The sequence below is a fragment of the Lutjanus erythropterus genome, chromosome 3, assembly GCF_056507025.1.
Source record: "Lutjanus erythropterus isolate fLutEry1 chromosome 3, fLutEry1.hap2, whole genome shotgun sequence".
In the NCBI taxonomy this organism is placed as follows: domain Eukaryota; kingdom Metazoa; phylum Chordata; class Actinopteri; order Lutjaniformes; family Lutjanidae; genus Lutjanus; species Lutjanus erythropterus.
The window spans coordinates 3175945-3189659 of record NC_139319.1 but is presented as its reverse complement, the minus strand read 5'-3'; the positions used below and the strand labels follow the sequence as shown (position 1 = coordinate 3189659).

Sequence of the window (13715 nt, the reverse complement as noted above, 5' to 3'; positions counted from 1 at the left end):
CAAAAATCAAAAAAATAAATAAATAAGTAAACCAATTTTTATGTAGTATATTGGGGGAAAAAAAGTGTTTTGTGCATCAAAAAAATGTGGTTTGTGTACATTACAAGCATGGCATTTAAAGGGTTAAAAAAAAAACAGTTATTGAGTATTTGGTATTTTTGTTTATGGCCCAAGTTGATGAAATACAAAAAAAAAAATTTAAAAAGTAAAAAAAAATGTGTGTTTTTTTTTGACTAATACCCCTAAGCACTATGGCAAACTGTTTTAACATTTAATCGCTAAGCTGGATCTGTATTGCTGCAGTTCTTCCTGTTCACAGCTGTCATTTCAGATATCCACAACGCCGTTCTTACCAGGAGAAATGACGTCACTCTGCCCATTCATGTGTATGGGGTTCGTCATTACAGATAGTCATAATGAAGTTGCAGATGAATTACGATTATCCGTAATCCTGATGCACAGATTGGTGAATACAGAGGCAGAACAATGAAAAAAGGAACCCTGACACTCCAGATCACCTCAGTCCGACCGTCTGACAGCGGAAAGTACAAATGCTACGTCCCAAACTGGACGGCCAGTTGCACCATTGACCTCCGTGTTGGTAAGCACCAGGAAGTTACTTCTCTGTGATTCAGATGCAGAGAAACATGTCACCTGTAGCCCAGTAGACATATTTGCCAACCAATTTTTCCCAAGAGTCCCCCCTTCGTCTAACTACTAGTAGATGTCTTAGCCAGTGTTTTCTGAAAGTGTTTTTGTCATTTTAAACAGTAAGAAGAGGCCAAAAGAACGGGACAAAGATGGATACACCAAACACAACAAGACCTCAAACGCAGCAAGTGACCAAGCTGGACGTCTCTGATAAATATCTCTGAGTTCACTTCACCTTCCTTTCTTTCTCTCTGAGTGTCAGATGATGTTTACAGGCATCGTGCGAAATGTCGAGTTTAAGTCTAAACGTTCAATGTATATTAACACAGGTGAAACTGCACTCACACATGCACCTGTTGTCATCTCGCTGTGCAGGTAGTTCAGATTTCTTGACCAGAAAGAACTCTTTTCAGAATAATAGGAATCTTTTCTAGAAAAAAAAAAAAAAAGTTCCATATTTAAAAAAAAGAAAAAAAGGTCCATTTTTCTAAACTCAAAATCTTCTCTGATTTTCTTTCAGAGGCTGTCAGGGCTGGCGTCATCTCCACCGTTTCCTTCATTCCCTGTGTTCTCGTCGTTGTTCTGGATCTGAAGAGAAGAAATATCCGTAAGTTTTCCCTCAGTAAGTCAGGCGCAGTTACCATGGAAACGGAAAAAAACAGTGCGCAGGATATTTCTTAAAAAGAGTACTTGCACACTAAAGCTGATGTGCCAAAAGATTATCAGATCGATAAAAACTGTTCATACTCACACCTGAAGGAAACGTTCCCTTCATGAATCACAGTCCACCTGGAAAACGTGCGCGCTTGTTCAGGAGCCTTACTGAATTATATCCCATCATATAGACTTGTCACCTGGTGCCTGAGCCTTGAAAGAAAGATATTTTCATTATAAGTTGACACAGAAAAGCCACAGCTGAATGTGTATGAAGTCACCAGAATGTGTTTGACGCTAAAAGTGAGTGTGTCCGTGTGAACGTTGGATGTTCTTCATCTGAGTCGGTGCAAACCGTGACATACAGAAGTTTGTAAAGTGTGACCATAGAGCTCAACGGAGCAGAGTAGTGATCAGTGAGTGACTGAGGAGTGTGAGAAATAGAAACCTCTTTGCATGCTATGATCAATGATGCATGAAACAGCATCACTTAGAGTAGTAATGTAACAGTACTTGTATTTAAGTAGAGATTTTCAGTTTTCTTTCCATCACTGGTAACAAACTGGCTGATCAATTGTTCTTTACAGTGATTAATGTCAACAACCAAGAGGAAAACCAAGAAAAGGATTTTTCCTGTAAAGAAATCATATCAAACACACATCTATTTCCCAGAGGTAATAGCTGGTTGACAGGAACCACAGAGTCGTCACACCTTTATATGTATCTGGATGACGCTGGTTTAATGAGAGACAGAAGGTTCTGGAGATTTCCACCGTCACGGTTTCCTGAGTCACAGATCTTGTGTGCAGTTTTTTAGTATGAACATGCAACACCGGAACACAATAACATTCAGGTGAGAACCCACAGCTCGTCACCTCTGTTCCTCAAAAGTCTTTCAACAGCCAACAGAACGGTAACTGCAAACCAACGTCCTGAGGTTTTCTGGTTTAAGGTCACACTCGCACACACACTCTCACACATCACACTCTCACACACACTCACACACACACCACACTCCACATATAGACATGCATTCAACTCTCTAAATGAGTCATTCTCAAACACTGGGTTGGACCGTTACATAATTTATTTGGGTCACCAAATATATAAAATAATGTGGGAAATAATTCAGCAAATTCAAGATTTATATCAAGAGTGCACCTTTTACTAAGTATTTAAAGTGTGTATATCACATCACTGATTAGAGGAAGAAATTCAACCTTCAATTCCACCTAAATACACTTATTTTGTCTCGTATTTTTTTAAATCATTTTTTAATTAACATGTATGACAGAGGACGAGACACTGACACGATACATACAGTGTACAGACTGTTAGACAACGACACAGTGGCCCATTCATTTTTTTTTTCAATAACACACTCCAAGATAATATAAGGTGATGCTGAAATATCTGGAAGTGAAAAAATATTTCAGTTGAGTAACCTTAATATATGTGATTTGGTTAAAGAGATTCAGAGATACACTTTTGGAGAAATTTCCCACTTTCCCAGAGTGAGAGACTAAAAAGTGCCTTTTGACAGACTGTTTTGATGTATTTGGTGGAGTCTGAAGTTACGCCAAACAGCGATATTAGGTTTTATTACACGGCTTTGTTAAATACTCAATTCTAATTGGTCAGTTACTGCACTCCAACGTCTGTTATTTCTGCACAGCAGACCGCTGCTATGGACACAGTTCTCATCATAGACTCTGAAACAGCAAGAAAATAAATCCTAAAACCATCAAATCATTTTAAAATTAATATTGTAATAAACCATGCAATAAGCAGGATGATGTGAGCAGGTCGGTATTTTAAATGAAGCCCCTCAGGACGATTCGAGTCCTGCATCACCCTGTCAGACTTTACTCTGGAGTTTTATAGGCATCCAGGAATTGAACAGAGGGATCACTGTCTCACACTGTGAAAACTCATGCAAAAGACTACGTGGTGCTACATGTTAGAATGGCGACCACATATACTGAACCTGCATGCACACTTGCACACACACATCCACCCACAAACGTACAAAGGCAGTGAAACTACACGAGCGGATGCTGCTCCTGTTGTCATCTGGAGTCTTATGACACACAATCTGCACAGAAACAGTGACGCTGTGAGTTTGTGAGTTTGACCTGCTCCTCCTTAACTCAACTCAAATCATCTTGATTCTCACCATCTTGGTCACAGATGTCTCGGACTTCCTGTAACTGGTTCCCTCTTTCCGCCAATGTGCAGCACACACACTGTCTGTCCGCCTGTCCATCTGTCTGTCCAGACAATATATGGACACGATGTGACTCCTCTGTGGTGACCAGGTCTGTAAAAAGTATTCAGATCCTTTACTGAAGCAAAAATACTACTGTCACACTGTAAAAATACTTGACTGCAAGTAAAAGTCCTGCATTCACAAAACCTTGCTGAAGAAAAAGTATGTAAATATTATCAGATAAATTTACTTAAATTAAAGTATTCATGTCGCAGTAAAATGTTCTCTGTCAGAAAATAAATAATTGGCTTGTATTTTCTGCTCTATAGCCTCGGTCTCTTTGCTAATTAATGAAATATAACTAGATATAGAATCATGAAAATATTTCACATATGACTTTATTTTGATATGACTTCTGCCAACTGTAAAAGCAGTTTATAGCCACATGATACGTCTGTAAATCATCTCTGTTCAGCCAATCGATACGTTGGTATCTGTGGGTTCTGTAGCAAGAATCTGTGGACGAGAGCTGTATTCATTAATCTATAGGCCATAAGTATTTAAGCACAGTAAGACTTTTCTAAGAAACTCATTGCATATCAGACACAAAGCATTATAAGCTGGACAATGTCATATAAGCTACAATGACTTCTATCACCAGCTTTTAGTAAGTTGTTTTTTCACAGTCATATACCTTAAAGTCTGAAATGTCAGGAAGGGTCATGGAAAACGCCTGAGCATTTTTGTTCACAGAAAACAATACACTTCTGTCATTCTGAGTGTTCACACACTTCCCCTTACCTCGCTCTGAACGAAGGGGGGAAATCACCTTTTGTCTCTCTATCTCTGTTTTCTGCAGAAATCAGCTTCAGTTTTCATGTGGTGGTCTAACAGTTTTCAGTTTACAGTGCGTTGTGCTTTCAGCTGTTGTGTGTTTGTCCTTCATTTTAGGCATGTAGTTGCATCGAAATATTGCTCACTTTGGTCATTTTACAGGCAACAGGTCTGTTGTTTATAAATGTTTGAAGGTGCACAAGCTTTCAGCTTTGGTATGTGGTCAAAACAATTATAATTAACATGCATTTTGCATGGTCAGTAAATCCTTGTTGACTGAATCACAAAATGCCATTTTGGAGTTGGACCTGTTTGTTTGTCTTTTATATCACATTAATATATTGTGTAAAAATGTTAGCTAACAATAGCTGACCTGCCTGGAAGGGGAGAAGAGGAGGAGGGAGAACCCTACACTGTTTGCAGAATAAGATGCTAAATTTAGCGTAAAGTTGCTAAAAAGGGTCACTAAAAAGGTCTGAAAAGTTGCTAAATCTGTTGGCGACACAGAGATCACAGTCAGACTGTAACACCTACTATTTTTCCTTACTGTCAGTGACGGCGCTGTAGATACTAGAAGTGCACCCCCCCCCCTAATTTCAGATGCACCCCCAGTCATTTTGTTCTGGATCCAGGCCTGATGCTGCTGCGTCAGAGGTGTTTTCACACATATTTACTGATCAGACTACAAAGACTGTTCATCTTTAGGCACCTTGGCGGCCAAGTTAAGCCATTAACCAGTGGTGCTGTCTGATAGATACTAGCTGGGATAAATACTGATGCAAGATGATTTGATTTTGCACTTATTCCTCAGGTGAAGGGTTCATTGCATGTGTTAGTAAAAGTATATATATATATAAAATGCAAAGCTCCATGTGTGCAGGGGCGAAAAGTGAAACAATCACTTTTTCAGATTATTTTCACTTTCATTCTCAGTCTTCAGGGTTCAAAGCAGCAGCGGTAGGTGCAGTCCCGTTTATTTTTATTTTGTTGTTTCTGTTGTCCTCTTCTGCTTTCATCTTCATCTTCTTCTTTTACTCCATTAAAGGTGTTTGTTCTTTACTTAATATAATAAAAAATGTCCAACTTCTTTGATTACAGCTTCTCAAACGTGAATATTTCCAGTTTTCTTTAGTCCTCTCAGACAGTAAACTGAATATTTTTGTTGTGGAAAAACCACAAAACATCTGATGACGTCATCTCGGGCTTTGGGAAACAGAGATCAACATTTTCTGACATTTTATGGACCAAACATTTGACGAATTGGCAAAATGATCAACAGATTAATTAATAATGAAAATATTTGTTAGTTGCAGCCCTACACGCAGCCGTCCTCCCCTGTTTCACTACGTCAGTTTTTGTTTCCTTGTTGCTCTCCACGTGGTTGGACCGTTGTTCACGTCGTTGCCTCACAGGATATGACAGGTTTGTTGTGTCAGATCAGTTGGACAGACGCCACAGACAGCTGTGTGTCTGATTCCTTGTGTTGATTTAACGATGGAAGCAGCTCTTCTGAAGCTCCTGAGTATTTTAGCGCTTACAGAAATGGTCACCGGTGAGTTTCTATGATTGTTCGCTGTTTTAATGTTATTTACGGCTTCATCCGCGTGCACACAGTCGTTCATGGACGAAACGGAGTCCGAAGATGATTTTAATGTCAGAATACGAAGTTGAGATGGGCGACGTTTTCTCTCGTCAGTCAGTTTGGTCCAGTCAGTGATTGTGGGTTATTTGAGGTGAGATTGGTGGGTTGAACCTGTTGAACCAGTTGAACGGCAGATATTGCAGAATTTAAGCGTTTATTCTCACTGCGATTATGAAGCCAGTCATCACTTTTACGCGCCGTTTTTGATCTTAATTCTACGGTATAATAATAATAATAATAATAATAATAATAATAATAATAATAATAATAATGTATAATTCGTCTTTATTTTTGCCGCATACAAACTGCAGTTCAGATGCGTAGTTGATGTTGTGAAAACATCAACTGTCTTTCCGTTGCTAGAAATGAAAGTCATTCATTGAGACACTTCGAGTTTCTCCACGTGCATCACGTGTTTTGGCTCGAGCCAAACTTCTGTCCGTTGTGAGACGTTACTTATTGGCAGAGTTATAAATTAAAAATGAACTCTGAAGTTTAGGTCAAGTTTAATTTCAGTTGATGAGTTGATGAGAGTTTGCAGAGCGTGGGTTGCTCGGTCGTGTCTGTTTCTGAATTTGCAGCCACATCCGCTTGAAAAACGTCTGTTATTTCTGTATAAGAGACCGTTGCTATGGATACAGTTCTGCTCATATAAAAACATTGTTAATCACTAAAATAATTGAAAAATGTATATTTGTGAACTTTGTATTATATTGCATGTGAACCTGCGTTCTTATGCGCAAAAACAAAGTGAAACTCGCGACGTCTGTGATGATGGAGATTAACTGTCCTCACATCACTTCCATCTGTGCAGAAACACAAGTTTAGACCTTTTTCTGTGTGACCAAACATGAATTTACGTGTTTATGTTAGTTTCAAAGAACTTATTAATTTAAAGAAAAAGTCATTCAAATTGTACTGCCTTCTAAAGTCAATAACAGCATTTCATTTAAAAGCTTAACATTTCTAGTTTAAGAAAAAAGTGTGCCAACGTTGTTTTGAAGTTATTTATTCATTTATGCATTATGTTGAAGACAAAAAAAAAAACATTAAGTAAGCTTTTATATCTTCTCTAAAATGATATTAATGAGTTTTTGCTTCATAATACAGCTGAAGATGGACAAGAAAAAAATAGAATGATTCTTTATGTAGTTTAATCTGCAGGGTTTGTTTCACTTAACTTTTCATGTTTCATGTTTTGTCCCAGAATGCCTGTCTTTAGGGTGTCCGCTTAAAACTGTATAATTGACAGTAAACTGAATTTCTTTGGGTTGTGAATGAAAACAAGACATTTGAGGAAATCATCTTAGGCTTTGGGACACACTGATTGACATTTTTCACCATTTTCTGTGATTTTAAAAACAAACAACTATTAATCAAATAATCGACTATGAAAATAATTGTTAGTTACAGCCTTAAATAAAATATATTGTCTGGAATCTTAAGATCAGTTAATTGTAACATTAACATAAATGTTACAATATATAAGATGTAGAAATTACTAAAACTTAAAACTGAGGTTTGGGTCTGCTGCCTGGTAATTAGTCAGTTAATTAAATTAAATTTAATATTTGATCAATCAGTCAATGTCAATCAATGAATTTCCATCTTAATCCAGAGTGTAATCAGTGGTGGACTGTAACTGAGTACATTTACATCAAACACTGAGGTAGTTTACTTCAATATTTCAATTTTATTCAACTTTATAATTCTACCACACAACATCTCAGAGGCAAATACTGCTCTAATTAATCCACAAAGCTGAAAACAGGCCGTTTTTCTTTTTCTTTTTTCTTTTTTTTCTTTTTTTTTTTGTATTTTTAGAGATTTGTGGTTCTCACAGGACAGTGACACTCCAGACGTTTGATGGTCTTATTGACCATGATGCATTGCTGTAAATTAACAAATCAGCAGAGGACTAAGTAGCTGACGTGAGATCAACCTTAAACATCTACAGCAGCAACATTAATGCAATAATATTGATCCGAAAACATCAGACATAATAACACTGATAAGGAACATTTTACTGCAACATGAATAATTTTACTTTCAGTACATTTAGCTGATAATAATGAAAATTTAAACTATGAGTAAAGCCAATTTCACACTGGTTTAAAATACATCTTAAATCAAGAGGGCCTGCGGAAAGATGGCTGTACTTCAGAGGATTTTAACAATCCAAACGTCTCGTTTGTTTCATCAGGAGGGAGTGTCACTGCAGCAGAAGGTGATGATGTGATTCTGCGGTGTCGCCTGGATCCTCCGGTCGACGTGTCTGCTTTGACGGTGGATTGGAAGAGAGCTGACAACAAGCATGTCGTCCACACATATCGACACGGACGGGACATGCCAGATGCACAGACAGAGCAGTACAGAGGCAGGACGACGCTCGACCACGAGGACCTGAAGCGAGGAGTCATCAAACTGCAGATCTCCTCTGCACAGCTCTCTGACAGCGGACCGTACAAGTGCTACGTCCCAAAACGAAGCACTGGCTGTGTTATTGACCTTACTGTGGGTGAGCATGTTCAGTTTCAGACTGCATAGATCAATTTAGTTTATTTTTTATTCAAAAAATGATGATGAAACTGTAGACAATGAAGAGTTTTGTGCCTAAATAAGACCTCCGTCCGTAGAGGCAGTGAAAACAAGCGGTACAGAGACGAGTGATCCCACCCCAACTGGACCTACGCTTGAAGAGGTGGACGATCGCGGTAAATATCTTTGAATGTTTCTCATGAAACCTGTTTTGTTTCGCTTTTAACCTGAATTCTCTCTGAGCACAAGATCATCTGACGAGGGTTCAGAACCGAGAACCAGTTCTGAAGGGGAATCTCTTCTGACTCAACAATTCCTAGCAATTCTTAAGCAATCATCAAGAAACTGCATTTTCAGTTCTACTCATCAGCTCATATGATGATATGATGATATTACTCTGACTTTATTCACCCAGTGCTGCACATCCATGTTGTTTCTGTTGCTCTTCTTCTACTTTTGGGGCTGCTGTCACTGCAACCTTTAAACAGCACGTATGGTTCACTGTAAAACCAGGTTTTAGACATTGCCAACAAATTATTAGCCAAAAATTCATCACATGGCAATTCAGAAAGGGTGATCAACTGTATAAGTGACCTATACTGAACACTTCTGACCAGTACGTTATTAGAGAGTAGGGATTTGTGTCTGGCTCACAGTGGGGCAGCAGGCAGATTGATCCCAAAATATTGATACTTCCCACAGTGACAGGTGGACGAAAGAGCAGCTTCATTTGGAGATAATTTACAGCTGTGAATGAAAACGTGTGGGAAGGAAGTTTGTTCTAACTTTGTTCAAACACAAAACAAAACATCACAACAGAGGAGGAGGAGGAGGAGGAGGAGGAGGAGGAGGAGGAGGAGGAAGAGGTAGAGGAGGAGGAGGAGGAGGGGGGCCTCTGCATTCAGACCCTTCAGCATTGATTAATGTTACATTTTCAAGCTAACTGCCCATCAATAGCTGTTGTTTAGCAGAGCAGTTAAATATCAGACAATAAAATAAATGTCCAGCCCACTGAAATATATTGTCTAAATAAATTCCTTAATTTTAATGAAATTGTTTTGAAAAATAATTTCAAAGCTGAAATATGAAAATGACTGAAATATAAACCTTTTTGTTTAATAGTGAAAGGATGCCTACATTTAGGCATATTTAGCCTTTTAATACATTCACCTCATAATAAATGGCCCATTGCTCCTCCTATACATGAAGTACATAATTGCTTTAATAATAAAAAGTATCAGTGATTTTGACCTTAATTTACTTGGTGTCACATTAAAAGTAAAGTTTTTGGTATTGTCCACTCCTAGCTCACAGCAGCCTAATCAATTTCTGATTGATAAATGATTGTGCACCCCTATACTTATAGAAATTGGAATATTATGGTGTTACGTTGAGATACTTTTACAGTATCATGAGTTTGGAGAGCTGATTGCTGAAATGTAAGAGACTTCTCACTGACAGAAATAACAATGACCAACATTAACCACTATTTTGTGAACAAACACCAACAGAAAATAACTACTGCACCTTAAAATCGCCATTGAAACGTAACGTTTGTATTTTGGAACATAAAATAGCAAACCTTTGCAAACTGTCTGCAATGCATCATGGGGATTGTGCGCACGAGGGCCGTCGTCTCATCCTGCAGCGTCCCACAGTGGCTGAAGGACGCCGTGCAAATTAAATATAATATACTATATATAAAAATAAAGTAAAAGTGATTCTGTAGTAAAAAGTCTCCTGTGACTGATATTCTTTCAGACGGTGGGAACTGGAGGGCTGTCTGTGCTGGTGTCATTCCCGTTGTTGTCGTTGTTCCCTGCATGGTCATTGCTGTTCTGGTTGTGAGGAGAAGAATGATCCGTAAGTTAAAATACAAACTTCTGCTCCAAAGCTTTTTATTGTCAACATTTAAAGTCCTCAGAGGTGTTTAATTAAGCGAGGTCAGACTTATTTTCAGGAAGCCGAGGGCCTCAGGGCTCCCACTGTCAAACTGTCCATAAGCTTTCATTTATATTTCTCATTATGTACAAGAAACACCTTACACAAAAACAAAACAAAGACACACAATCTTAACAACAAACTGACAAAATGAAAAAAAGAAATAAAATGAAACAAAACAAAACCTCAGACAAGGTTCGAGTAAACAGACCACATGCAACAACATGCGCAGATTTATGTTTAAACAATGTGCACGAATGTTTTACACACAAATCTGAGATTCATCAAGGTTCTTTTTACCTGATTTTTTTTTTTTTATAATTTGCAAACAAATTTAAAACTGCCTCAGACCAGGCGTCCAAGTTTTCTGTTCTCACACCGCATTCATGCAGTTTATGGTGATAATAGTATCAGATTTAACAGTGAAATTGGGAGTGACTGTTGAAACACGAGGTCTTAGAGAAGTTAAGTAGAATAAAAGTCAGTTATCTCGACAAAATATTTGTAGTTGGTTAAACTTTTTCAAAACTTCTGAGTTTGAGTTTGGCTCAGAACTCAAAACTTTATTGCACTATTTTGCCCTTATGTACTTTTTCATTTTTTACAGTGATAGACCTTCAATGGTGATAAATGAAAATTGAAATGTAAAAAAAAGAATATATTCCATATTATTCTTTAATTGCCAAAGTCACAGGGAGCCACTGGAGAGGAGCTGAAGGGCCACAGGCAACTCTGGAGCGGGAGGTTGTAGACCCTTGTCATAGGATTTTCTTTTTACGTAGCTGGTTTTGGAAACACTATGTGACTGTCTCTGTGTTGGTCAGAACACAGGAGGAGACAGGGACAGATATGTAAATGTTTAACAATATTATAAAAGAGGCCTGTAGTGGGGTAATTTTTCTGGAGCCAGTGTTTCGTGATGGAGATTTAGCTCACTGCAAGCAAGATCTTTAGAAGGGAAATGTTTTTACTCGGTCCGTCAGGGTTATTTCTAAGATAAAGGGTTGCAAATGTTGTGCAAATATTGAACATTTTCTAGATGATTTTTGTGACTTCCCTCCAGGAAGTCTGAACGCAGTGGTACGACCATAAGACATAAGCGTGGTCAGACTTGACCTCTCCACAGCTCCTGCAGTGGTACAGATGAGTTGAGACTTCTGTTTGGGAGTGATGAACAGTCTCTGCAGGAAGGAGGTCGTTTTGATACATCTGAGTGGTTTAATCAAATGTTGCAGCTCATACAGATAAAAGAATAAAGAACTCTTGAACTTGAACCCATCAATTCTAACAACATCCTGCTGTTCTCACTGGCTTTTTTGCTTTTATGAAAACCAGAGGAAATCAAGTTTGCACCCATGCTGCTGAGATGTGAGAGGCGAAACCGTTTGTTCTCTACCTCTGTTTCCTCCAACATCCTTTAACAAGTGTCACAAACTTCTTTTCCTTCTTTCAGAGGGCCACAACGAAGAGTGTCAGGTGGAGAAAGGAACAAGCACCACAGACGAAGCATCGTGTAAACTGGCGAAGCTGAACCCCCCCGCAGCAGCAGCAACAGAGGGGGATGAGCGAGGATGAGCAGAAACATCGTCTTCAAGGTGGAGTGATGGTCGGCTTTCTGGCTGCTGTTCAATCAAACCACACTAGCGTCACCAACTATACTAAAGAATTTACTAGACAAACAACCGTTAAACCTCCACATGGACCAGTGACGGTGCTACACACCAGCAGTAATAGATAATAATGGAGTCCGTTTGGTCCAGATGCACAGTAATAAAAAAAGAACTTTTAATAAATCTTCTGTGCCAGTCAAGAAAATCAAGCTTAAAGTCTGTGAAGGAAAAAAGGGAGTTTTTCTCCTTAAAACTATAATGTTTCTGTGATTAGGACTTTTTGGGCGGACCAGAAACACGTCTCCGTGACGTGCTGAAGCTATGGTCCACCAACATTATATAAGCTCTGGACATGTCCAATAAAGACATGGAAACAAGACCTGTCAGTCTTCTGACTTTCTCCACCATTCTGTATTCAGCCCATCGTCAATTTATAGTTTTCACGTTACGTCACGTCTGTATGGGCAAAACAGTGCTGTCTTCAGCTGCCCACCAGCTTACGAACTGAATGTTCTCTGAGGTGAGGTGATAAACCTGGGCTGTGTTTCTACAGAATCCCGTCTGACAAAGAAAACCCGGAAAGGAGGAGATTTTGGATTTGTGCCATTAAAAGTTTTGTTTAGATTTATGTCATGAGATATTATGTTAGAGAAGGAGTTATGCCACAGCAATGAAACTTGGCATGTACTAAATTCAACATTTCCTGATACTAACTGCATTGTTTCCTTCCAGATAAACCCACACTGAAGAAGTAATTCAGGACTTTGAAAAGCAGTACTACAGACATTTCGTGAATATGGATAAAATTTGGCACCATGGTGTTGTTTTCTGGAACGTTTCCTCACCCAAGATGAATGCTGGGTCCACCACTTTGAGCCAGAGACCAAACGGTGGTGGAAACACCTCCCCCTCCAAAGAAGGCCAAGGTGGTGCCGTCGGCAGGGAAGGTGATGGCCTCTTCTGGGATGCAAAGGGCATTGTGTTCATTGGCTACCTTCAGAAAGGCCAAACTATCAATGGAGAACATTATGCCAACATGCTGAGGCTGCTGCGAAAGGCAATCAAGTCAAAAGTCTGTGGTTGCGATGGCTGCTGTGCGTGACTGTGGCTTTGAACTGGTTGATCAACCTCCATATTCTCCTGATTTGGCACCATCTATTTTCTGTTCCCCGACATGAAAAAACACTTGGCTGCAAAGCACCATCGGACCGATGATGAGGGCGTATCTGCTGTTGAGGACTTTTTTTGAGCATCAGGATAAGAGCTTCTATACCACAGGAATCCAAGAGCTGCAACACAGACGGAAGAAATGTGTGGACCGCAGGGAGACTATGTTGAAAAATAAACATTTGATCAAATTCAATCGTTGCATCATGGTCAGCCTGTGACGTTTTCAGCCCCCCCCTCATAGTTCTTACCTTTGCTTTGACTGAAGAATTTCTTATCCGTCACCTCCTAAACAGCAGCATTATCGACCCATCCAGATCAAAAATACACAAAACTTATATGTATAACTCAAATACAGTGGCGGTGCTGTATATCGATCGCAAGTGCCCAAAACCTGTAGTTTGGTTTCATATCTTTGTTTTTCTTTAGTTGAGCTGTGATCCAAATACTCATGGCTTGAAACAGATGG

The 13715-nt window shown here is 39.0% G+C and overlaps 1 protein-coding gene across 1 annotated transcript; it reads left to right on the top strand.

Annotated features, from left to right (window-relative positions):
* Positions 1–5745: 5745 nt before the first annotated feature.
* On the top strand, positions 5746–10479 carry LOC146329428 (butyrophilin subfamily 2 member A1-like). The gene is made up of 4 exons (XM_084712188.1): positions 5746–5900; positions 8194–8508; positions 8627–8704; positions 10290–10479. Exons 1-4 carry the CDS (start codon positions 5843–5845, stop codon positions 10460–10462), a joined length of 624 nt encoding a protein of 207 aa, XP_084568314.1. The 5' UTR covers positions 5746–5842; the 3' UTR covers positions 10463–10479.
* The last annotated feature ends 3236 nt before the right edge of the window (positions 10480–13715 follow it).